The following is a 27,574-nucleotide window of genomic DNA, read 5'->3' on the forward strand; positions in this document are numbered from 1 at the left end:
AAAAAAATATCTGAGAGCAAGAAGTGCACGAATACTGTCACCATGTGAGTGAATCCTTGGACTGGCATAAACAGAACTTCAGTTTGTCAGCTATGTTCAGCTCTGAGATTTCTTTTGCTCATATTAGTAAGACAAATTAAGGAGTATTACAACTGCCTGTGCAGTTTGCTTCCATACCAGATTCCCCCCCTGCTTTTTTTTTTTTAAATACCCACCTGTCTTCCCTCCTTCCTTACCTTTTTTCCACTGATGTGGAGATGTCTGAAAAATGTATAAAGCTCTTCCTGAACCACTACTTAATCTGACATAGTGACCTAAATCAATGCTGGCTTCAGTTTGCTTTAACTTGACAATTTGTAAACTGTGATGGTTTAGGAAATACTTCACATGCAATTCGCTAATCTGTCAATGAGGATGGTGACCTCCGCAAGAAGGATGGGATGGCAAATGTAGTAACAGTTTTGGCTGCTTGAGTTTAATCTCTGTTGGATCAACTCCCCAGACCATTTTTGTTAAACACAGTATGATCTGCACTCATGTGAAAGAGGTAAGGTTGAGTTCTATGTTTAGTGCTATATATGCTGGTGAAGTAGACCCTTAGAGGAGGTACGATACATGGTGTGTTTCATGGTGTTCATAGAAAGCATCGTACTTAGGGAGTCCTATACCTCGTGTCTGAAAGCACCTAGCTGGAAGGTGCTATTGGAAGGATTTTTAAGCAAAAAGTGGCAATGTCTTGAAACATGAACTTTTCAAGTGTTTCAAGAATGCTTAGGGTAAGAGCTTTTTGATGGAAATTCTCAGGGTTATCACAAGTCTAACAAAAGTAACTGGAATGCAGAAGATAGGTTTGAAAATATGGTTATAAGCTTGTAGAACTAAGCTTAGATATCCTAGGTTTGTTTTCATTCATGTCTGCATTTTATGTCCCTTTTCCCCTGGCCAGTCTATACCATGGAGGGGACATGAAATTCATGACAAGAAAAGATCTGGTAATAACAGGGCAATTTGTGTCCAAGCTTATTGAGGAAAGTAAATTCTTTATTTACAATCATGTGTTAAAGCTGGCAGTTTTTTCTGTGAAAAAAGGGTACATGAAATGTACCTAAATCAGAATTTCCTGATTTCATTATATGATATTAACCAAATATGTGGTGGTTCACAGCATTTCCGTAAGATACATGGTTCATATAGAAAATGGAAAGGTCCTAAATTATATATCTGTGAAGTTAGACCTTTATGTTGGAGGGAAAGTTAGTCATTCAGAAGACAGTAAAAAGAAAAAGCTGTAGGAGCCCTGGCAGCTAAATGAGCAGCTAAGCTCTTTGTTCCAATAAGGGTCCTGTTAATTTTCTTGAGGATCCTTATGGGCTCCACAGTCCATCCATGCAGAGTGAATTAGAGACTTGGGAAATAATCTAACAGGAATTGATAAATCTGTGCATTAGCAGTATATAGAATGCCAGCTGTTGAAACAGATGAACTGCTGAAAGCAGCTGCAGCTTTTTAAGAGAAAAAGTGTTCCATGTAAAATACTGTTCTGAAACCTTTTCGATAAACACTTTTTCGGCAAATGGTATTAGGAGAGCAGTGTTCCAGGAATTTTATTTGAATCAGTAGATTATATATCTATGAGAAGCTGGAAATTTGTATTATCTGTGGACAGTGGTTGTAACAGATATTCTGCTCCTTGCATTTTCTAAATGTGGTCCTCAACTAGCAGTCACAGTAAACCAATATGAAATGGCAGCAAATCTTACAGGTTTGGCAGTAGCAGAGTACATTCCTTGGGATTTGGATCAAAACTCCAAAGTAACTTATTGAATGTGATTTGTGGGTTACTGAATTCATAAACAATTTTATTTTCCTTTTGACTGTTCAGAGTCTGTCACGTTCAGGCAAATTTAACCTATCGCAAATCCCCAGCTGGAGTTGGACAAATGTTCTATCAGCATATTCAGTGTAATAGATGAATCACACAAATTATGATAATACACCCAGTTCAGTTTGTGTATGAATTCAGAACACTTTGGAGGTTGCTTCACACTGATCCTTGTTCCTATAGAATAAAAAACAACAACAAAAAAGATTGGGCAGGAGAGAAAAATACATCATGTACATACAAAGTGCAGTGACAATTGAGAAAAGCAGGGAAAACACAATCATTGCATTAAGATTGTGCTAAACATTGAAAAAATACACTTTTGCTTTTAGGTTTGATATAAGCCAGGGCTTGTTCTTCAAAACTAGGTTTGTTATACTGGGTTTTGACCTATTTTTTTAATATTGTATTAGGAATTTGAATAGAATTGCAAACTTTTATTTCCAAGACAACATGCTGTTGGCTTTTAAATGTGTAAAATGTCTGTGTACTTTTGAGTTAAGAGGAACTGTGTTGATTGTAGGTGCCGCAACCACTAAGAAGTAATAAGCCACTCTATTTTCAATGTCTGTGTGAAAGCAGTTCACATGTTAATTTTAGTTTTCCTGCAGCACTGTGTTTTGACATTTGAATGAACTTCAGGTCCTCACTTACAACTACACCACTACAGCTCGATTGTCTGTAAAGGATGCTGTAAAAAGCTGGTAAATACAAAATTTGATTGTGAATGTTTGGGTCTTTATCTTCTTTCTCAAGTGTATCCTGATACTGTGAATCATTGGGGGTTTTTATTTTGAGTTAAGATTATTAAAAAAAAAAAAATCCAGTTGGAAGACATCTCAAAGTATTGATTAGTCTATCCCACACTAAAAGGCACAACCACATCACTCTCAACATTTAAGAACAGATAGTCTGTTCTTAAAAACCTCCAGTGATAGTGTTACACATTTCTTGATTACTGGAACCTTAAGCTATTTTGATAAATAATTTAAAATTAATTTCTTGCCTCCGAAATAAGAGTGTGTGTGTTCATGTAATCCCCCAGGAGGGGGAATGTTTTAAGCAAAAGAAAGTGTGTGGGTGTAGGTGTGAATGTGTATACAAATGAAGATGAAATCGTAGACCTTGGTTTGTGAGGTGTTTACTGTTTTTATGGGCCTTTAGGTATTATGGAAAATTTTCTAACAGATGCAGTAGAAGTAAGCAGATCCTAATTTAAAATGAACTATGCTTAGTTTATTTAAATAGAGTGGCAGCTCCATCGCTCATTGCAAGGTACATTGTATTCCTTCCGCTTCTAGCTGTGCTGGGGTGGTTTGTGCATGACTGGCAGAAAGACTGTTTTACTCTGTCTCAGATAAGGTACCTTTGCCCCACATCTTTCGTGAACGCTTCTTGCAGTCAGGGGGACTGCACTTTGTGATCTAGTAGATGCTTTCTAGCCCTAAATGTGTATATTTCTAACTGAAGTAATTTTTATTTCAACAAAAAGCCTAAATTAAAATAAACATAATAGGATGATACGGACATCACATAGCTGATAACATCACCTTTCTAAAATAAAGGACCAACAGCTAATCATGTTTGCATTGAAGAGGTCTCAGACACAAATACAGGGAAGGGTGATGTACTGCATTTTTTAAATATCCAAGGCCAGATATCTTTCAGTTATCAAATCTCTTAAAAGTCATTCTTCTGAGAGTGCTTCAATTTCTTGGGCTGAGTACAAAGCATCTTTGTATGTGGAAATCCATGGTGTAGCTATTTCTGTGAACATTTGCAAACTGTGATGTCTAACTGAATATTCAGTTGGAAAGTTGGAAAAGTAGCTTTTGGTGAAATTGTACTGAAGTTAATTATTATTTTTTGTTGGTGCTACACGACATGTTTCTGCATAGTTAAGCAGTTCTTACTAGTCTGATCTGGAGAACATAACAAGTAGCAACTAAAGATGTGTAATTCTTCCATTTTTATGTGAGGTAGGCATCAGATGCCAGTAACTTACACCTACTTATATATGACATTTGCTTTATCCAAGCAAAAAAATTTAAATTAAAACATAGCAGTCTCTATGCAGTAAGTACTGCCAATGGCATATATAAGTTTGGATCAAAATTAACACTTGATATTAGCAATTCCTAATGCAAATCCTTGGGATTGCATCTAATATAAGTCAGTGGAAATTTTAAAAGAGACTTTACTGGCAACAGAATTAGAGTAGCCCCGAGTTTTGAACATCATCTTACCAAATGCTTTAATCAATATCCCAATATTAGTTTTCACTTAAATGTCACAGAAATTGGTATTTATTCCAATACCATATATTGGTATTTATTCTTAATAAATACAACTTCTTTCTTCAGAGCAATTAGAGAAGAAGTAATTATTCACAGATCAGTGATGAAGAAGACTGCATGTGGCTTATTTACTCTTTTCTAAATTGGGAGTGGATTTCATGTATATAAGGGCAAAGAATGAACAACTTTCTCTTTTAAATGTGACATAAATCCAGATGCTACTAATCATTATATATGAGTGATATCTGCTTGTCTGAGCAATTGTGTTTAAAAGTCTAATGGGTTATTGGCATCAGAAAGTGCAAATTCGGCTCATGATTTTTGTGATGCACCCAAAATTATTTTTTCCTTGATACATCTGTAATGTATCTTACTGTACAAAATTCTGTACTGTTCTAATTAGATTCTTAGTGTAAGCAAAATACTCTCTTTAACAGTGTTGCAGTGATGTACCCAAATGGGAACTGGTGTATTATAGTGAATTTCATATTACCTTTTCCTCTTAAATCAAGGTTGAATTTGTATTTATAGAAGTGGAAAGCTAATATATCAGCCCAGTGGTATAGTAATCATTAATGCAGTCCTTAAATGTGAATTTAAAAAAAAAAAAAAGGCAAAGCATCTGTGTTTTCACAAAGAGGTGCTGTAAATGAATGGTGTGGTGCATTCAAAGAACAAAAAACTCTGCTCCTTGCAAATGAGTCTGGTTTTTTATTTCTTAACTCAGTATTTGAACTGCCACAAAAGGATTATTATAAAGCAGAAAGACAATGGTGCACATCTCAGTCATGCATTTATTTCCTTTTCCTGTTTTGTGTCAGACTAATGTAAGCGGCAAAGACCAACACCTCTTTGACTGGGATGCCTGCAGTTACTTGTTTAATCTGCAGTTAGGATTTAAATAGAAATGTAATTGTTTTCAAAGTATCTCCTAAATTTCTCCTTCAGGATGTCTAGCAGTGTCTACAAACTTATAAAGGATATCATTTTTTAAATTTAGGTAATCTGATTTGGAACTCTGAGTCCAATACATGTAAATTTCTCGGTTTTAATTTATGTTGGAATTGCTTCCTTTTTCAGTAGAAGGATAGTCTTTTCTTGCATGGAGACAACACAAAAAAAATGCTTTCCTGAGACAGCCAGTTTCAGTAGGTGCTTGGATAACTTCAGCAGTAAATCTTAATCGTGTTTGAAATTGTGCTAACATTTCATAAAATGTAGTAAAGCATAATTTTGTTCCCTTAAATTAATATTTTAAAAATGCTTTAAAAATTACAAATGCTGCCACAAAATTATAGCAAAAAAACTGCGTGAAAGAAAGTGTTGTAATTTCCAAGAGAAATTCATAAATTGAAGTATTCTTTAGAAAGGAAAAAACCAGACACACTGATGAGGTTGTATAAAATATCTATAGAACTGCCAAACATATTTATCTTCCATAAACTTGAAGACTTGTAGCACTTCAGCAGTAGTCCAGTCTTAATTCCAGTGACCAAAATCCCTTTAATTTAAATGGGGCTTGTTATGTGTTGAAAGTTTAAGTGCATATGTCACCATGAAATTCTGATTACAGTGATCTAAACCTGTGGCACATGTGCAACTTCTGCTACCTTTAGTTGTTAATGAAATGTTGTAGATTTCATTTATTAAAACTAAATAGACGTATAGAGTAATGATCACGGAGTAGTAATTGTAACTATTTTGATGATAATATATTAGGGGCCATTATGAAGGGAAAGTGCTGTTTCACATGGTTTGATATGTATTTTCTTGGACACTTTAATGAGTAGTCTAGTTCTGTTTCTTTTTTAGATCTTTATTTAATACACTGGCCTGATGCACATATTCCGGGTAAAAGCAATCGAGAGGTCCGAGCTGAAACCTGGAGAGCGATGGAGGAGCTCTATGAGAAAGGTGATATAATAATGAAAACCTATCTTAGCAGGTGGAATTATAGTGCATTTTGGGATTTGGGGAATTCATAGTGAGAGTTGTTCAAAAACTTAATTTGGATGCTCGTATTTCAGTGGGATTTGGGTGTGTGAGTTATGTGAATCTCTTTGGGAATTGCAGCAGCAGCATTTTGGTAAGTTAAATAAGAGAGCTTTGTGTTGCTTGTAAACAATACATTGCCAAATTCTACCTGTGAGATTAATGATGGTGTGCATACTTTCTTGAGGAAATCTACAGATTACATTGAAATGTATATGCCACTATAGAACATCTTTGTAGTACCAGGGTCCTCTGTTTTAAGTATAAATCATGCTAAGTTTTACTTCCTTTAGGTTTTTTTTTTAATTGTATGATGCCATTTTCCAATTTATCATATATTGTGGTACTTTATAGATCCATTTGTATTTTAGAAAAGGTCAACAAAACAAAATGGCTAGGTGAGGAACAAATACTCAACTGCAGATTCTTTGGTACTAACTTTTGGAAAAAATAAATTCAAAGGATAGAGCTATTTTCTCAAGTTCTGATGACTGTCAATTTGATTTTCGGTGCACTGCAAACTTCAGTTTACGTTCATAGTCTACTCTTCCTATTGCTGTCCCAATCAAAATTTATCATATAGATTTAAGAGGAGGATTTTGCTCCTGAAGTTTGCAGTATTATTAGAAATATTGTCATAAGAGAAGATCCTGTCATGCAGTTCTTGGGCAACGTGGACGACCTTGTTTACAGCTTCAGAGAAGTTCCATGGACAGGGAGAAGACTTCTTGGATTTAGTCTTAACTGCTAACCCAGAGTTACTGAAGTAGTGATTGTACAAAGGAGAGTTGTACAAAGGCAATTACAGGCTGTGTACTGCTACCAGTTTTATCAGAGCGATAAATACACCTGTTCTCTTACGCCTCAACCCTTCAGTTACTTTTGGTCTGCCTCTGGAAACACAGAAATAAATTACCTTTGATACACCTTTTGTTCTTGCTTTTTATATTAAGTATAAGGGAAGTTGCAAAAAGTGTTTTCTGCCGTGTAAGGGATTACAACATTCAGTTTTTAAAAAAAACACTACACTGACCTAATATTTTAAAGCATCAATTACTTAAGTCCAAAGATGGATTATTCGACAAGGTACTTCATCCTTCCATTGAGAAGGGGTTTTTTTTCTGATGAGTATTTAAGTTAGTGCATGTCATTTGTGCTTAGATATGCCATCCTAATTTGCTGCAAACAGGTCGTATTTTCACCTTCTATTATTATTCCTATCCTATTGGCTTTATTCTGCTTTTGCATGTGTGTTTGTGATCTTTCCTGTCTTACACAACTCTTTCTTTCTCGATATATCTTCCTAATGGGAAAGACTGTGAGCTATTCAGTGGTCTTCCAGTAAGACACTGGAAATACCATCACTGGCCTCATAGCAGAGGAAAAATTACTTTTTTGTTCCTATATGTGATACCTCTTTACAGACATCCCATGTTATATTTATTTTTCCTGCAATTGCATTTCTTCAACAGTTTTATCAATTTGCATGTTGCTACCCTCAGTCTTTTTCTAAATTTAAGCATTCTGTAGACTCATGACTCATTTAGCTGAGCGTAAGTTTTCCAGCTCTGGTTGTCTAAATTACCTCAGTTAGATCATCTACAGGGAAGGAAAATTTATTAGTCTGGTTGAATCAAGTGCCTTAGAACATTAACCTCCCCATTTTTGTTTTAGGGGGTACAGATTCTGGATGTTCTGACCATAACTATGTGTTACTGAAATGACACACAAATGTTAACCACTCTGGACATGGAAATGCAATGATTCCTGAGGAAAATGTGAAATAATTTGTTTGCATGGTTAACCACTAGACTTTCCACTGAAGATTAAACACTTGCTGCATATCTTTATGTGACTTGCTATGTGTTATGTGAGCAACATGTTAGCCTTGGTATGAACTGAATATAGGATTTGGTCAAAATCCTTACTTGAGAAAAAAAAAATCATCTTTATTGGGGGGAAGATTGTAAGTTCTATACTAAACAGGTGAGATCTTTGTCTTCTCTGAACTTGACACTGGTTCAGGTAGTCATTGGTTCCTGTTTGCAAACCTGTTACTTTTTTTTTTTTTAGGAAAGTACTCTAGGGAAAAAAATCAGTAGAAACAAAGCTTCACATTTAAGGACTGACCATTTAAATGAATAATATGCTTCTGCAGTCAATTCATGAAGGAAATATTGAAATTATTCAACTTGCTAGTGGGTTTAGCAGCTAGCTGTGTCCACATTGAAGAGTGTCTTGAAAGTGCAGTGACAATAAACACTGTTCTCTGTAGAAGAAAAATTCGTTTGTGTTATGGGACTGATAATTCATATCTATCTGCAAGAGACTTATGAGATGGTTAAAAGATCTCAATATTGACCTAAGTCTTTGGTCTGGCTGAAGTTAACAAGATTTTCTTTAATCACTTCTCTGTATTCACATTGTTATTTGAATGCAGCATGTGCCAATGAAATTTGTGTGTAAACTGGTAGATGTGCATTCATTAAGATGTGTGGGCATCCTTAAGTTTACTGTTTCTTAATGTTTCTTAATTCTTGACTGCTTAGTAGTGCTTCCTATATATACTCTTAATGAAGGTTTGGAGTTGAGCTGTAACATCAGAATATTCTCCTAAATAGAAAATAATAGATTCAGGTGACAAGAAAGATCCTTTGCTATCACTGAAAAATCCCCACTGTGGCTTACCACTCTACTGGTTTTTGTGTTTCATCAAAAGGAATTTGAGGTTAACATTTTTCAGAAGAATCTCTTGTCCTCATACAATTCGAACTGGAAACACGAACAATTTAAAATGAGAATCTGAATAGTATTTGTTAGAGATCCGATTACCCTCTCCAGCTGATTACTTACCATACTGAAGTTTTGGGCTGCATTCCTTGGATCCAATGTGGTTTATATCTGTGGAAACTAAACAGAATCTGGTTACTGCCCCAAGGCTGGGGTCTCAGGAGCACACTTGAAAGAAGGTTTCATATTTTAGCACTCTCATCCTTGTGCTTGAATCCACTGTTCAACTGCCTAATGCAACTAAGCAGCTATCTCAAGATGTCACTTCAGGTTAAAAAAAATTTCCCAGAATCCTGGGTGTTTTTCTTGAGATTTTTCATGAGGGAGACCATGACAGATAGGAGAGCATGCCCCAAAACACTTGTAGGGATTCTGAAGCCACTGTTGTCCTTTACTGTAAGAGTATGAGATAATACATTTATTATCTATGTTAAAATAACACACCCCGAAAGTTTTACCCACTTCAGGTGTTTTAATCCCTCTGGGTTGTGTCTGGAACAGGGTCCTGTGTCTTTCTGGTTTGTCTTTGATCTACAGAGTCTTTGGCTAAACATGCTTATCTCTTATTTTCTCCTAGCTAAATCCTTCAGTATGTTTCTTAGAGTCCATTAGAAGTCCTACTAGCATCTTTCCCTCTGTAACCTGGAATTTGTATATTTTTACCCTCTATCCTCTCTTCCCTACAAACAAGGCAAGGTTATACTTTTAGTTTGCTTTTTTAGTATTCCTGTTGTATAGCCAGAGTCCAGTCATTAAATTTGCAGGTTTCCTTAAATATCTTTCCAGGGAAAAATGTCATACTAGTCCTTCTGGGTCAACAAAGGTAGATACATATTTACAGTGCATTTGTATAGCAATTGTATCATTCCATAACATGAACCAAAACTTATAAATTGTATGTACATTTCCCCAAATCATACAGAAAGTATATTAGAACGCTTATTTGTCATATTAATGAATTATAACACTGCTTGATTCACGAGACATTCACATGCTGATTAAGAAAGGATTCAGTGCAGCAATTTCAATTTTATCTTACAGTCTGTTGTCTTCCATAAGGCTTCAGACTCTGGGATTTGCATGCATTTAGGCTCAGCCTTGCTTCCAGAGGGAATTGTGCTGTCTCTTATGGTAGCTCGGGGATCAGAATTCTGCACCTGGTCTTGGTAGTCAGCCCAAGTGATTGGAAGATTTTCTAATGGAAAAGCTGTTAAGGAACTGCAGCAATTTCCAGTATCAGTCATTGCAGCTTCTTTAAGTTGAGAATTAGGAACAAATGAATGGGGGATGATAATTATTATTTTCTTTACTGTTTTTAGAATTGTAGTATGTACCTGACAGTATAGGATAAAGGCACTACCTGCACTAAAAACTCCCATTTAAAAATGCTGGGTGACTTCTGATAGACCAAGCTGATAGCTCTCTATTCATAGCAGGAAAGACGTTATTGTTAAACTGATTTCTACTAGCTGAGGACAACCTTACAGTTTCAAGAATTAGTTTCTTTAAATGCTGTTGTGCCTGAGAATGTAGCTTTTTTTTTTTTTTCCTTCCCTCCCTTGTTATCTTCTGTGACTTGTTAATCTGCTCCAGTTTGATTGGAGCTGTTTCACAGGAGCCGAGTGACTCCATTGCTGTATGTGCGTCTGTCTTAAGATCGCAGTCAGAGTAAAGAAGTCTCTATCTGCACTGCTGAGAGGCAGAGAATTCTAGACATGTGTCTTTGTTCAACAGCCTGCATACACGTTTTTCCTTTAAAGAGTTATGGGATAAACAGTGCTGAGGGAAAAGGGAGAAAAAAATTCTTAAATTTGGTCAGTGAGACATTTGTGTATAATAACTGGTTCTTTCTGTTGTAACAGCTGAAATCAACTAGGATTCTTGTAATATCAAGGCTATGGTTTGAATTTTTGTGGTCTCGTACATTGTCATTTTGTGGAATTATCCTCTCCAGTACCTCAGGACAGAGGCCAGACTGCCTACAGAAACCATTCCAAGATACATACATTGAGTCAAATATTCCCTTGACAGCTGCAACATTCTCGTATAGGCATTTGTCTGCTGGCAGATGAAAGCAGTGTGGCATCATGAATAGTCATTATATACGCTCACTGGTAATTGGTCTGTTCCTAGCAAAATGACCCTTTCCATATGCAGTGTCTTTAATGACCTTGATTTTGGCATTGTGGCTAGCCCATCATCTCGGCAAGCTTTTCATACACACATGCACATGATTACTTGTCCCTCCATCTAAAAATGCTGGGAAGAATGAGGGCCTCCAGCCAGCTTTTGCCTGAAGTTGGCAAGAGTAGTAACGTGGTGGTTGTTCTGGATTCAGATCCCACTGGGACTCGGTGCCATTTTACTAAGAGTAAAATTTTTTACTTATCTTTTTAGTGTAAGGAGTGCAGCTTATGCTTACATGAAATATTCATACTTGCATCAGAAATTCCTTACTGTGTTAACATACGATTTTGTTAAACATAGAGAAATGCTCTTCAGAAGAAATACAATTATTCCATTAATATGTGAGTTTAATAGTCTTCATGTATGATTTGAAAAGAATCCCATAAAGTAACAGAAATTGTTTGGCCCAGTAATTGAAGCCATGTCCCTACGTTCTTGGAAAAAAGTTATGTTTTGCCTAATTCCAAGTGAGAGAAGAAATCTAATCAACCTTAACAATATTCTTGTCCTTTTCATCTTTGGGCATAGACCAGTTCAATCATATCTTTTCTTCCTCCATTTTCTATCAGTTCTTTGAAGTATGAGAGAGGGTTCAGTAAACCAAATACAGTTTTTGTGTAGGTGGCGCAAATTTCTAGTACATCCTTTCCTAGATGACACATTCTGCTTTTATTCTACTGAAAAATTACTTTAAATCTATGCTTATATTGTCAAATGATGAACAGCTGACAATTCACAAATATTTGTGTTACAGTGCCACAAAATGTTTGTCTCGAATGTTTGTGTTGGTAGAAGTCATATGCAAATGTATGTGTGTAAGTTGCACTAAAGTTTTAATAAGTAAAAGCAAGTAACTAATTTTCCTAGCAAGCCATCTTTTTCATATTGTCTATAGTATTCTCTCTGTACAGATGAAGATGTTTCATGGGCTTGTTATTATCAGAAACACAGTTCAGAGATGTGTTTTCATGGGTTGAAGGTGGTTGCAGTTGGTGAGGATGTTGGTTGCACCACACCCTGTTGATCAGATAAGACGGCAATTAAAGATGTATGCAAAATAAAAAAGACTACACATATTTATGTTAAAGATCATAAAGAAGTCTTCATAATGTGCAGTACCTTATTTAAGAATAAGAAATTCCATAGAATAAGTCATTTTGGTGCAGATGTAAAAGTGGGAACAAATCTAAACTTACATGAATGTCTGTCCTCATTTGTTATGTTTTGCTCTTTTTTTTTTTTTTTATTATTTTAAGGACTTTATGGGTAATTCTAAGTGTAAAAACAAGCCCTCAGACTTCTTTGTTTCATGATTCATTGCAGTGTATGGCTTGTGCTTTTTCTACCAGCAAGTGAGTAATTTTTGTCAAAAACTTATCTAAATCTTTTTGCTTACTTAAAGCAAATGTACACATTTGTGTGCCCACACAGAAGTGCCTAGAGGTCCCAGTGTGAACACAAGAACTCTTGGGAAGAAGGTAATGCTGAAATACATTTCAAAGGGAAGTCCTTGTCCGAAATAACTTTGTCTCAATAAATAACGTACATGATCTGGGGAAAAGGCATCATTTATCTGTTCTGCATATGTTGAATTTAAGCCCTAGATTCTTAGCTATTGTAAATCAATATTGCTTTATTGACATCAGTCAGGATGCTGTTATTCATACCAGTTGGGAATCATTATCCCCTCTGATACGGAAGTCCAAAAAGTATCCCAATTCAGGAAACTGTGCCATCATAGTTACAGGGGGGACAAACCATTTAGAATCTTAACTATATGCTCTCCATAATACTTTCAAAGTGCTAGTTTTGAGGGTACATATTCTAATAGCCTTTAAGCACTTAGCAGAGTTGCTGATAATTTTGATCCCATTTTCACAACATAGCGTGTGGTGGCAATATTGACTTAAGGTATAGTGGGATTGATTCTGTACCATGTTGCTTTTGCAGTTTTGATTGCCCAGCCATTTGTAAGCAGCTGCAGAATGTTCTAGATATAAAAATGTATTTTCATGCTTTCTTTAAACCTGTGTTCTGTTCACGGTATGATTCTACATGCTTAAAACTGGCATAAGAGAAGGAAAAATCCATAAGAGTACAAGGGAATTTATTCAGAAAAACAGCCTTTTTTAGTGGATTTTTTTTAATCTGATCTGCTTTGTAATGTCAACTCGAGGAAAAAAATATGTCAACATAACTAAGCTAGTGTTGCATTGAAGTAGTGAGAATGAGCAGCCAGGTTAATGTTTATAATGAGTTTTCAGTCACAGAAGTTGACAATTTGACTTCTACTGATGCCTCCCCTCCTGTTGTCCTCACAGTTTATCATGGTTCACAGGTGATTGTAGCAGGAGTAATGATCATGGAATTGTAGTAGCAGGAAAGTAATTTTAAAGCAGATAAGCACCTATACTGTGGTAATGAATAGGATAAAAATAAGTCCTTTGGGGGAGGAAGCATGATTTTTGTGTGTTCAATTTTGCCACAGTCTTCCTGTGTCTCTTAGGACACTTTGCCTTTTGGTGTCTATGTTTTTCAGTCTGTGAAATGGGAACAAGTGTTATTTCATAGATCTAGAACTTAATTCCTTATTGGCTCTAAGAATCATCTGCTTTATTTATCAAGGCTTTGGCTTGCAATCTGCATGTGGGGCACACTCAGCCTACAGCTTTGATTTAGCAAGCTGTGCTGAAATAAAATCTTAGATGGTTTCTATGAGTAATACCATTTACCCACAGAGAAATTCTTAGCATGTGTATCACAGAGAATGTGGACCTTTCCAACCTGTGTAACCTCCTTTAATAAAGATACAGTTACTGCAGTTGACCTCTTGTGAAAAATGGATCCATTTGTGTTTTTATTCTGTGGCCTGAATAGAAGATATAACAGAATGGGCACTGTTCACTGGACGTGGGAATTCTCCCTTGCTCTGACTCATGTAGAGCAGCAGGGAGGGGGAGGAAAATGGGCTCCACAAACCCAGTATCCAGTTTTGTCATTTAAAAAATCTCTTTGATATGAACTTTATTCACTTAATATTCCAGAGTATTTAGAAGTTTGATAAAAGTCCATAGTAGTGCTAGAGAAAGATAAGGCTCACTATTGTGCTAAAACAACGTTGTGGTGCCAAGACAGTATATTTATGCTTTTTTGTTGCAAGACTAACAGTACCCATCAAACTTAGTATAATTTGTTATTATGCAAAGTAAAGGAAAAAATACCCAATCATTCTCTAGGTTGACATAAAAATGCTTTAAGCTTAATATGCAACTACATTGCAAACCAGTCCATTAGCATGATGTATTGCTTCACAACAGCCGGGAGCAATACAGTGTGGTGAAATTACTGATGTGGTGGAGGCCAAGGTTTTTTTTGTGTAGAACAGAAAAGATACTGATTTTTTTTTCCCCATTATGATCAACCATTATTTTGCCAATATGTTTTCTAATGTGTCTTGCAGAGTTTCATGATAGTTTTTCAAAGCTGGATGAAAATTTATGTCCACCATTGTGGTCAGTCAATTTTTAGCATGCATAAAAGAAGCATCATTGCCAAGTTTTCCTTCAAGCCTGTGAAGTCAGAGTCACAAGGAGTAGGACAAAGCCTCAGTAAGCTTTGGGAGCTAATGGGGAATTGCAAACTTTGTTTATTGCACCTGGCACTTTCTCAAAATCTGTTTCATAGGGGCCAAACCACTCATTTCCTCAAGCAGATAAGGAGGATGCTTTCTCTCCCTGAGTCAAAGCTCTGTGACCTTGTAAATAAGGCAGTATAAATGTATATTTTAAAAGTGTACTTTCTAGAGGGATTGCAGCTAGCACATTGCAAACTTTTATCTCGGAGGACCTGAACTTCAGGACTAGTTAAATTGATTAAGCTAAAAAGAAGTATAGACTTTAAAACCAGCTGCTATCACAACAGCTAAGACTTGAATTGTGCCTGAGTTTTACAAAATGGGGTTTTTAAGCACGCTAAACAGGTATTAAATTTAAGATACATGCCCCCCCCCGCCTTTTCAAGAGCATTCTGGTGGTTTTGAGACCCATGGCACAAACTTTGGGGAACCCACCTCTGTCGGAGCTCCATGAGAGAGGAAATACAAGAAAATGTGCCCTCCCTGCCCCCCAAATTGTTTCAAGGCAATGAGTCAGGATCCTTTTACGCAAGTTTCTCAATATGTAATTTTTTTATTTCTACTGCTGATGTGATCATTTCATGGATCTTCTTTCATATACATAGTCACAAGTGTTGGTCTGTCAGATAAGGCCCAGGAGCTAACCAAACCTTCATTTTCTTGTCCATCATTCTCTAATTCTTCATTCTTAGGAATTAATCCAGCAAATATAAATGTGGAAATAATTCTGTATGATCTGCTTTAAGGCAGTCTCTCCCAGATTTGGACAAAGCAGAGCAACTGTGTTAATCTTCCATCAAGCAGATGGAAGCAATTCTCTAGAGTAGAATCCATTGATTGTTTGTTGAAATTTAAACTCTCTATTTTTCAGGAAAGTCCAGTGTTTTGAATTCATGTTTCCACCATGCTTTGAAATAAGATTTTTTAATACAGTCAGGCTGTGCAATTGTTTTCATGTTTATTGTATTTTATATTGTAATTTAAAACAAAAGTCAAAACACTTTAACTTTCATGCATTACACTGTAACTGAAAACAAAGCAATGGAGTTGAAACGAAGGGTTCTAACTTTACCAAAACTAAATATGTGGATTTAATGAAAATGAAATGTTTTAATTGTATTCCCTTAGAAAATTTTTTTTAAGAAAATGCTGAATCCACAAAAACATTGAAATTCTAATTATTATTTCTCTGTTGTATGGGAAAATGTTCGCTTTCTTGGCAATTTTGAATTTAGCTTTCTCTGTGTGACATGACTCTAAACACAGGAATGCCATAATACTGATTTTAGTAGGAGCGACTCAGATGATTTTTAAGACAAAACATAACTGACCTGAAATTTCTTGATGGGAAATCTAACAAAAACTTCTTATCAGTGAATGCAATGAGACTATGAAACATACTTCAAAGTCTCCTATGAGAAGTATGCTAGAAGCAAAACATCTTAGAGTATACTGTAGGGGGAAAAAAAATGGAAGCTTTCTGTGGAAATGGACAAGTTTAATAAGCCCTTTCATCTTTCATGTCTGTGATTGAGTTTTGTTTTATTTCAGCCTGAAATAAAAGCTTTATTCTTCAAGGGCAGTAACAGCATGTTTTTTGTAACTCCTTAGCTTTCAACAATAGAGTATAATATTTTGGTTCACCATTGTTTTAAAACTGCAAGTGTTTTTCTAACTTCTTTGGCATAATGATTTATTAGTGTTGACACTCAAGGGTCGTTTGTCAGTAGAAGTCAAAAGCTCAGGTTTTGCTCCTTCTGGCAGATTACATACAAATTATGCAAATCTCTATAGTGCAGGTTATAACCTAATTATGTTATACATCTTGAACAACAGTAATTTCTGTAAGGGAAAGCTGTCTAGCATTTTAGTTGCTAATGTATTTTTTTCTCCGTTTTGCAATCTACAAAAGAAACCACATTAAAAAGTGATAGTATGCGTGCAGGTTTTGCCGCTGTGCAGCTTATCTGCTTGTACTGCCAAAATATGTTAAAGCAATATAGAAGTCAAATTGCCTATATTTATATGGTTAGTGGCTTTTCTAATGCAAAACTGATGAGGTTTTTTTCAGGGCTTTAGCAATCTGTTTATAATAATTAGCTATAAACTGTAACTTCACTTACAGAATTTCATAGATAAGAAAAATTTAATTTCTTTGTTTTGTCCAGGTAAATCTAACCCGCAAATTCAAGATACTTTGTAATCTTATAGCTCATATTTTTATATGCCGATTTATGGTCTATTTGTGAGTTGGGTTTTTTTTAATACATAAAACATGCATTTTAGGAATAAGTACTTGGTTAGTACATTTTTCTCCAACATTTTTGTTTCCTTTCGCTTCAAATGAAATTCTTCTTAATGTATTCACGTCTCTCAGTTGCATTAATAAGTGCTTTTTATGTGTCTGTATTCCAGCTTCAAATCAAGGCAGCTCCACATAGTTCCCTGCTGACCTCAAGAAAGTGGCGATTGGAACTGTGGAATGAGGGCAATTTCAGTCCAGAAATCTTTCCTTTGACATCAAATGGCTAAAATTGCCCAATGTCTGGGGGGGGGGGGGTGTGTTTGGTTTTTTTTTTGTTGTTGTTGTTGTTTTCTTTTTATTTTCAGAAAAAAAAGAACCGTATAACTTTTGGCTTAATTCCTTTCTTTTTTGCTATGGATATTTGAATGCATGTATATAGATAAGCACATGCATATACATTATATAGAATTGGCCAGCACAAATACTGGATTAACAACAGTGATTGAACTTCTGTGTTCACACACCTTGAGACAGACTTTCCATCTGCGGAGTTACAGACTGAAATGCAGATCAAGTCCATCGAGACAAAGTTCACATACTGAAGAAATGAGTCTGATTCATAGTCCACAAAATCCACAGCCTAAGGAGACCACTACTAGCTTGAGCACAGTTGGTTTCCCTATTAACTGTGTTTAGCACAGAATAAGAACCAAACTATCCAAGATGAGTCGGGGTTGAGGTGAGGTGGCAGGCCAATATTGGGAGTTGTGCTTTATCGTATCTGAGGTTTGAAGGAAGACATCTGATTTCAGGACTGTCAGCACTTAATTTATACACATGCATGCATACTTAAGGCTTATTTAAAAAAATAACCTTCATATCACCTATGTGCCATTTATTTTCATGTCAACAGGAGCTGAGAAATCTAGCTACATTTTTAAGCTTCTTGGTTCTTGTTAGATACTGCTCACTTAATTGAAGCTTTTCTACTGAGTTTTATGTAACATCTCGTAATGATCTAATAGAAATATAAGCAGTGCTACATAGTTCATTTGGGCTGCATGTCCTTGTGTTGTATTGCTCACACCTTATTAGTCTTCAGCAAATGTTCCACTTTTCTTTAGTTTTGGCAAGCTGCTCAGAACACCATTTCCTTCTTTTCATTCTGGTGGAGTCCAATTGTTCTTTGCTTATACTACATTAGCCTTTCCCAGAATTTAGCCTGGAGTTTTTATACACTGGGGAGTTTCCAGTGTGTTTAGATTATAAAATGATTTCCTAGCGTGACTGTGACGGGACCATGCTTTCAGATAATACTGTCAAACTAGATTTTGGTGCCGATTTTCTGTGTTTCTTTGCAGTATTTTGCTATATAGAAATGATGTGTACAATCGTCTTGTCTATTGAAAGTGATATTTTTCAAATCATCTCCCCAAATAGTTAGGATTGTCCCAAAACTTTTTCTTGTTCTGTTTCTCATTAGGTTTTTGTAGATCAATTGGTGTAAGCAACTTTCTTATCAGTCATCTTGAGCAACTAAAGGAAGACTGTGTGATTACTCCACATGTTAATCAGGTGAGTGGCTAAATATATTTAAAGTATCTGGGTTTGGGGTTTTGCTTTGGGTTTTTTTGTTAACAATCTCCTCCCCACCCCTATGCCTGAACGACTACACCCAAACTAGCCTTCGTCATACAATTTCTTCTCTTTCATTTCTATATACGTATTGGAAACCATTCCGGGAGATGACCTGAAGGGGGTGGGGGTGGGGGAGTCCTTCCTCCTTTCTTTTCCTGAGTTTCTCCCAGGCTGCTTGTTTGGCTGGTTTTAAGGCACAAACAAATGGTCTATGTGCCAGTTTTTAATGATAAAACAGTTTAGAAATAAAATTCAAGGAGCACTGAACATTTAGCATCTCCAGAGTGAACAAGGTTGTGGGGAGCCTGTGTTCAAATACTATGTATAATTCCTCTAAGCAAGACTGAAAGCCCCAGGTGATACCCATGCAAGGGTGCTGTTTTCCTTGCTCCCCCCTTATTTCATATTCATATTTCAAGATCACATTAAATTCAGTGAACTTCTTATTTAGGAAGATGCTCCAGGAGCCCTGGGAAAATATTTTTGCTGCCCTAGGCAGATAAAAAATGGCCACCTACATACCGGCAGACTTCCAGGACACTGACAACTATTCCCTTGTTGCAGTTTTCTGCCCACAGCTGTGCTGGAAGTTCGTGCTCCCATTCCTACCACCTCCTGCCAGTGAAAGTGTGCTTATGCTAACATAGAACTGGGAACTGGAATGGATGAAGTGCAGGCACATGCTTTTCCCCTTTGTACAGGTGGTGATGATTTCTGGCAGCTGTTTGTGGCTGTTTATGACATTAAACCATAAAAAGGTTGCTTAGAATGTGACTGTCAGAACTTAATGTCTTTGATTTTTGCTGTCCACTAGACTAAAGGTTACCAAAGGGCAATTATGAGTAATGTTAAATTAATGCAAAACCATGTAAAATATTTAAATTAAATTATTCAAAATAAGCCATTGAAATATGTCTTAAGATGGACAGGTTGATGACTGTTTAAGAATCAGTGAGTTTGCTAAGGTTCAGTTGTGTCTCCTTTTCAGAAATATACATCTTCAAAGTCTTACTGGAGTTTGGTATAAGTTGTTACTGTCTATTAAATGAGAATAGCCTTTCAGTGTCCTACTAAATCACTGCAAGGAAGAAAAAAGTAATCCTGGATTTGTTTTGAAATTTCCTCTTACCCTCAATGTCAAAATGTTACCAGTCTTACTGTGTCAGTAGTGTTAATGGAGAAAAGTTGTTTCTTGATCCTGTTCGACAGCATCTCTTTTTCTGTGGCTGAAAAAGAGGAGACAAAAAGTTGAGATGGTAGGGATACTGGGGGGTGGGAGGGTGCCCCTGCTGTATTCAGATAGTCATTTCTTTAAGGTGATGCACAGCACTGTTCCAAATTAAAAACAAAAAAACAACAATGAAGTATCCACGCCACTGCAAAGTGCTCCAATTTGAACAGTTTTGTTACAGCATTAATTTACACTTTTTAGAGTTACAGGAATCTTATAAACCATAGTTCAGGTAACCCTCAAAAGAGTATTTATTCTGTTTCTTGCTTAGTGTTGGAGAGTTGCTGAGTCTGATGGCGAGATTATATAAGCATTATCAAATAACTAATGAATTCCTAAATTTAAATTGGGAATGGAAGTGCTATACTGAATTCTTATTTCCCTGTCCAGAATTTATAATACAAGAGATCTTTGCTATATTTATGCATAAAATAGCATACTCTTTCAATGAATTTATTTGCAAATATTTTGTATTTAGAAGTAATAATTGTATACAAAGTCTAAATATTTAAGAAACAAGTGAAGGAAAATCGCTTCCCTCTTAGCTGTGTTAAATTTGCGTAAGGAATTTAGGGTGTTCTTACAATTCCAACAGTTCTTATGATGTTAAAATTCAACATTATTTTTTCTGTGAAGAGGAGGAAGTAGGAAGGCAGGAGAAAGGAGGTTCTTTATTAGACTTTTATAGCCTTTGCAAACCAGGTATTAAGCAATGCTGCTTATTTTACAAACCAAGTTGTAAGTACTGCCTCTCTTCTTGGTTCCTGGAAAAAACAATATCATCATGGCTTTTAAAGAAGTAAGAAAGGCCTGTCTCTTCAATAATATAGCATTGTTAAGGTATTTAGTAGTAAGAAGGCACCTTTTAAAATTACAATCTATGATCAAAAATACTGTTAAACACTGTGTAAAATGATGATAAATATTTTATTCTAGCATCATGTAGAATGAAACCTACAACCTAGACGTTACAGGTTTGTATTCCAGAGTTTGTAATTGACTTGGCAGTAGTAAGTTTGGATTTACACTCAAGGAAGTCTTTGAAGGCTCTTACAGCTGTCACTCATTAGGAAAAAAAATTACATTTATAAGAATTTAATTAATATGTTTCATTTAATAAAGTGATACACTGAAGCCAAATATAAACTGTTCCTCTCCAAATTCCATGTAGGAATGCTCATCAATATTTTTTCTACTTTTATAGAAGTGCAAATTACCATGCAATGACCTCAGAGAGATTTAGTAATGTTGTTAATATTGCCATTAATATTGACCTCTATTATGTAAATTTGTACAAGGTAGAAATGTATTTTAGTATTTTGAGGCATTAGGAAACAACCCCTTTGTACATAAACTCACCTGAATTGTTCCTCTATAGAGAAAACATTTCTAGGCTTATATTTTGGCTTTATAAAGAGAAATTATTCTAAGACTGTGCATTCCCATTGAGAAACTGACTGAAGTCCAGATGCAGGGAAACTACCAGGTGAAAAGAACCCACAGCAGGGTGGAAAGAGTAAGGCTTTTGTATACCATCATCTGAGGTATGACTTTCTAGGTCCGTCTGTCAGGATTGCTATTAGGCTTAACTTTTCCCCATTGCGCTATGACTGTCATAAAAAACAGTGCCTACTTAGAGTTGCCCTGTGGCTGACCAAGTAACAGCTGTGAAGAGTTCTAATGTGAACTGCAAACTGTTTTATTAAACAAATGCCAGTTTTTACATACATATCACTCAGGGTAGAGTGCCAGAAAAGGTCAAGATCTTCCTCTACCACCATATGACGGACAGCCCTCACCTGAGAAAAGTTTGGTGGCTAAAATAGCAAGGGTGGGGCAAGCCAGGAAGTACGAATTATTATTTTGAGGGGGAGCACATGCTGGCCACTCACCCTATGCCTCTTCTAGCTCAGGATGCTAGTCCCTTGCATTCAGATGCTGCTAGAACCTTCCAGAAAGTTTTCACAAGAAAAATAAATTCAAAAGTGTTTATTTTATGCATTTTATTATTTTAGCAATATATTTAAGAAGAAAAATACTTACTGCTACCAACACACAACTGCATGTGCCAAAACTCAATTAACAAAATTTGGGAGTCTCTTGATTCGGTGAAAGGCACTGTCGTGGTTTAACTGCCAAAACCAGCACGGGCACAAAGTATAATCTTCCCAGGTGGGAAGTAGTTGTTGCTGTGTATTCTACTTGTGAAGCAGGCAGGTGACATCTCAGCATGCTGTTCTTGCTCTAAATATTTCTGGTGTAACCTGGAACTGTGCTGCCTAGAGATCTCATTAGACCAGCAGGTAAATTCTGCTTGCAGTTATATTTGTAATAAATGCGGAATAAGTCACCTGATGCCATAGGGGTACTGTAGATTTTTCAGCATTTGATCCTAAACACATCATTCTTTATTTAATATTTTCTAGGCTATGTTATTTGTTACACTTAGTGTAAAGAACGTCTACTAAAATTGGTTATTACTGTTGTAATAATCAAGTAATACACCCTGCTTGCTCTTTCTTTTTTTCCCCTCGTAGTTTTGTGTAAAAACAATGAGAATATTTTCTAGTCAGCCCAGGTGCAAACAAGTGCATAACCGTGTGACCTAAACGCTGGTCTTCCACATATAAACGTGAAATACAAAGGCTACTCAAAGGTCAAGAAACATCAAAGGTTGAAGACATGGATGTGTCTGCTGCTTGAACCTTGTTCCCGAGTCCGCCTAGTAATTTAGATGGTAGCAGCTTTAGGCTGACTCAGCCCAGCCTTCGAGGGGCACAGTTTTTTCTTAGCGCATATTGAATGACTGCCAGCCTATTGTTCCTGACTATTGTTGTCTGAAAAGACAACATGTACTAAAGATGAGAAACAGGAAATGTTCATTTGTCCTCTGTGTGGCAGAAGAAATTTTCCAGATTCCATGTGTTCAGGTAATTGTTCAGAAGAGTATTTTTCTTCAAAATGCGCAAGAGTTAGATCACTGGAACAACGGTGACGGCCAGTCACAAAAATACTTCACATGATTATGTATTTTATAAAAGAAAACACTACCCATTTTCATCTGAATGCAGAGGAAGATATGCTTCTTACAATGTATAAACTGTGAAATACTTATCTACATAACATAGTAAGGAATATTACAGAAGTTGTCTTTTGGCTTTTGCTACCTGCCAGAATATGTGGCTCTTCTGAGATCCTTACTTTCCAATAACTTCTGTTTGCCTTTGCTTCCAACAACTATGTCTTTGTAGCTTGTTACTTTTCCTCTTTTAATTGGTTCTTGGCAATTTGTGATCTTCCTTCCTACAAAGGGTCTCCTTCACACTTCATTCCACAGCATGATTGCTTCCCTGTATAAACTGTTGGTGACATCACACGCAGCATACAGGATTTTCCATGTACAGTCCATGCCAACAGGCTATGCTTCCGAGGTCAGGCCCTCATCCTAAGCAAATTGTTCTGGTTGGTCTCTTGCAAACCCCGTCCCTGCCCAGCCCCCTCCCCTTGCCTGTGCAGCTCAAAGATCATTAGTAAAGAAACAGGAAAAGAAGTAGCTTTGGGGAAGAGAAGGTAGTCTCAAATCACCAATAAAAATGACCTGATGCTGACTTCCACTATGCATTTGCATATATTTCACAGAGCAGAATAAAAGTGCAAGTCCAACTGCAGGTAGGACAGACAACTGCTCCGTGCACCTTGCTTCTGGGGGAAGCATAAAATATGTAGTAAACTATTGTGCCAATTAATGGCAAAATACTTGTAGATTAATGTCCTTCACATGTCTTATAAAACTGCTAACTTTCATCTGTCTCCCAGAAGCAGTGATTTCACTCACGTTGTATTTCTAAAATGAGAGAAAAAATATTTTCATTTATCAATGATGCTCTCTACTAAATGTATTCTCAAAGTTTTTACTAAAAGTTTATTTCTGTTTATCTAAGGTTGAATACCACCCATTCCAAAGACCTCAGGAGCTGGTGGATTATTGTAGGAGCAGAGATATTGTTTTTGAAGGCTACTGTCCTTTAGCCAAAGGTGAAGCACTCGCTCATCCTAGTATCATTCAGCTGGCAAATAAATATGGCAGAACTCCAGCACAGATTTGCATACGCTGGAGTATACAGGTAATGGAGGGTGGTAATAAAAATGTGTCTCCTCTCTCAGGAAGAAAATGCAAATAGTTTGGGTTTTGTGCATCAAACCAGAATTTATACAGAAAGTATTTTTGCCTTCAATATGTTGATATAATGCAAACTAACTATGCTGCACTGGAAATTTGGAATGTAGTACACAAAGCATGGCAGCATTTTAAATATGCAAATAATCTGATTGTAGAGAATAAAAAGAACCACCAATAAAAGAGTATTTTTTCAAACTAAATGTTACAAGCAGTATGGGGCATCATTCGATTTCTATCACTCAACACAAAGTACTAAGCAGTGAAATAGTGTATTAAATTGACATAAACCACATAATCTGTGTTGGAATTTAATGCAATGCATATAACTGCTATTAAAAATAGCATATAGAAATGTCAGTGTCCTCTGAAAAATGAAATTAAAACCTCAGAAGAGGTTTTAATGAAAAATGCAATTAAAACCTCAGAAGACGAGGAATGTCTTGACATGTTTTGAAGTGAGATTATTTTCTTTGAAACTATGTAAATTTTAATGATGAGAAGCATTATGTTTTTCAGAATGGAATTGTCACTATTCCAAAGTCCACAAAAGCAGAAAGGATACAGGAAAACTGCAAGGTAAGATTTGGTTATGCACTCAAGTCTGACTAACATCCGAATTACTGTTTTTAATACTTTGGTTTGCCTGCCCATTTTCCTATAACAGTTCTATATTGGGGCAACTCAGTTAAAATTGGCAAATTATAGTACCGTAAAATTACTACAATATAGTAGAAAACCATAATTCCCAAATGTCAGAAATCAACTGGAGAGCTAATCACTGTGTGTAAAAAAAAAAAAAAAAAAAAAAAAAAAAAAATCCACAGAAAGACCTTTCACAGTTGATTTTTATGATTGATATTTTTATTTATTACTTGGCTAATTGTAGAACATCCTAATCTGGTTATGGCTAGGTCCTCTTTGTGATAGGCACATACATCAAATGGAAGGAGTTTGTATGCTGTGCATAACACTGTGTGGAAGCTGTAAAACTTTTTTGGGGATATCCCAGACACAGACTTTCTAAGGAAGTGACGGTCCTGCCAGAGCTGACTCTTCCCCTTCTAAGGAAGTGACGGTCCTGCCAGAGCTGACTCTTCCCCTACTTTCTTCCTTCTACTCAACTTGCAGAGAAGGTCCCAGCATGGAGGGGATGGACAAAGAAAAGTGGGGAATGAATGAGGATTGGCCCCATGATTCCCCCCACCCTTTTTTAATTTCCTTTTCATACCAAATGTATTTAATTCATTACTTCATTTTTCTCTCCATTTCTCCAATCTGAAAGTGTGCTTTCTTTGGGGGAGGGGAGGGGAGGGAAAACCACAGCAACCATATTGTTACTTCCAAAAATATCGTAGGGGTATGAACTCTTCGGCAAATCAGGAAGAAACTTTGCAAGAAGATAGGAAATGTCTGTCTGCTAGTTAAATCACTGTGTGTGTGTGTGTAGGTGTAAATCAACGTACATGTAATGAGGATTTCTCCTGGTGGCTATGCCTGTTTATATAGCTCCTGCCTTGACTATTTATTCTGACATGCACACTGCCTTCTGTGGTACAAGCACAGCTGTTTGTGGTACTGTATTGTAAACCAAATCGGAGAACAAAACCATGTTAAAAATCCTTCCTTATTCTTTTCTTTATTTTTTTTTCCCCAATGATATTTTAAATACAGATTCATTCCGTTTTTTACAGTTTACTCTATGGCCCCACCAATTCATTTTACACAACTGAGGGAATGCATTGCAGCAAAACTTAAAACACTTAGGATGGAGAGGAGGAGGGGAAAACTGGCACACTTATCAGATGTTTATCACATCTCCCTTTTTTTTCTTTCCCCCATGTGTTAGCCTGAGTCTCTACCACCTCTAGTCAAGTTGGTGAAAGCATGGACCCCACATTAAGCCCTCAGTATATAATACGATGTATAGTATTTCTGGTTCTGTGACTGGTCCCTGGTTTAGGCTTAAAAAGCTTGAGCATGGAGGTTTGACTACAAGGGTCATTCCAGCAGACAGTGATTGCTGGATAACGCAGGATGGGAGGAGCTCGTCTGGCAGCAGTTCAGGCTCCACAGGATCTTTTTATTGAGTATGGAGGAGCTCTGACAAAGACAACAGACGAACTTAAAGCAACTTCAGTTCTGAAGTGCTAATGTCTGAATAAGACACCTGCTAAGAAAACACTGACACCATCATTCATGTTGCAGGTCTCTCCACAGGAGAAGTCAGTGGCTGTAAGAACCTATGCATGAAGACAGGTGGTTGCTTTTGAGCTAGTACTGAGGCACTGTAGCACTGTACCTGTTTCTGTATTAGCTGATCCATGAGAGTTTTGTCTAAGTACACGTAGAAAAGATAGATATAGCCTTTGGTTTGCTACCTTTGTGAATGTCCTGATACTTTCTAATAGTTGTCTTTGGCTAAAGTTCTGAGGAAAAGAACGGTAACACTCTAAACTGAACATTGGGATATAAGTGAAATACTGAGCTCGGGTTTCCAGAGGGATTGCAGTCAGGGTATTCATATACCTCTGGCAGTGACCATATAGAGTGCTGTCAAAAACAGCTTTGATACTACCATTGTCTTGGACCCTTGCCTGAGGCCAAAGTGCTACAAAACCATCTTAACAGAGTCTACAAATAAAAATGAGTCACAAAAGGAGCAAAGGACCCAGTGGAGCCTGTCAGTTTAATGGAATATTTGTCTATGACAAAATATAAGAAGAATTTCTGGAAGGAAAAATATAGAAAAAATCTGCCTCACATTTAAATGAATCTTGGTCAGTTGAAATAATAGAAACACTCCTGATTCTCTCTGTTCATGATGTTAACTATATATGCATTCCCATAGGTGTTTGATTTTACAATAGCAGAAGATGATGTTGAAATTCTGAATGGCATGCATGATGGGAGACATGTTTCCTGGGACCCAAGCCTCGTTGTGTGAATGGAGGTTTGAGCTTTTTCCTTTGTCAGTGATCAGTGAGTCACACCATGTCATTTAAATTCAGGGAAGGTTACAATAAGACTATAATCATAAGATTAATGTCTGCTATTAATGATAACTGATTTGAAATCCTTAATGGTGACAACAGACAAAAGATATTTTTGAGGGTAGCACGTTTGTACAGAGAGCTTACATTTCTGTCTCAAATCCTGATGCGTACTTCACTGAAGCCCATCAAAGCCTCCTATTTATGCCATTGACCCTGCATCAGGCCATTTAATCAAAGAGCATGAGGAGATATCCCTTCTTGAAAAATATAAGGAAAAAATGCTATCTGCTGGTGTACAACACAGGTGTTAAGTACGAAATAATTTTTCAAGTACTTTGTTAGAGATACACAATGTATGAAGAAGAAAAATCTGGGTAAAAAAATGTTAATACTATTATTCTATGATAACATAGAGTTCTATGCCTATGTTCTGTTCTATTATAACATAGAGTTCTATGCCTATTGTTTACTAGCCTGTAGGTATAACAAAGTAGAAATCTTGCCA

At 36.4% G+C, this 27,574-nt stretch overlaps 1 protein-coding gene across 8 annotated transcripts in view; it reads left to right on the top strand.

The window, feature by feature from the left end:
* Positions 1-27,574, top strand: part of LOC140654076 (uncharacterized oxidoreductase ZK1290.5-like) — a 51,152-nt gene that overhangs the window by 17,805 nt on the left and 5,773 nt on the right. For 4 of the 8 annotated variants that reach the window (XM_072867050.1, XM_072867052.1, XM_072867053.1 and 1 more), the window contains exons 3-7: positions 5,992-6,093; positions 18,511-18,602; positions 23,838-24,020; positions 24,593-24,652; positions 26,925-27,026. In XM_072867050.1, coding sequence (XP_072723151.1) covers positions 5,992-6,093; positions 18,511-18,602; positions 23,838-24,020; positions 24,593-24,652; positions 26,925-27,020 — 533 coding nt within the window. In that variant the 3' untranslated portion in view covers positions 27,021-27,026. Of the gene's footprint in view, positions 1-5,991; positions 6,094-18,510; positions 18,603-23,837; positions 24,021-24,577; positions 24,653-26,924; positions 27,056-27,574 lie in introns of all 8 variants that reach the window. The other 4 variants (XM_072867051.1, XM_072867055.1, XM_072867057.1 and 1 more) reach the window with 4 other exon arrangements.

This window comes from Ciconia boyciana, chromosome 7 (assembly GCF_034638445.1).
Source record: "Ciconia boyciana chromosome 7, ASM3463844v1, whole genome shotgun sequence".
In the NCBI taxonomy this organism is placed as follows: Eukaryota; Metazoa; Chordata; class Aves; order Ciconiiformes; family Ciconiidae; genus Ciconia; species Ciconia boyciana.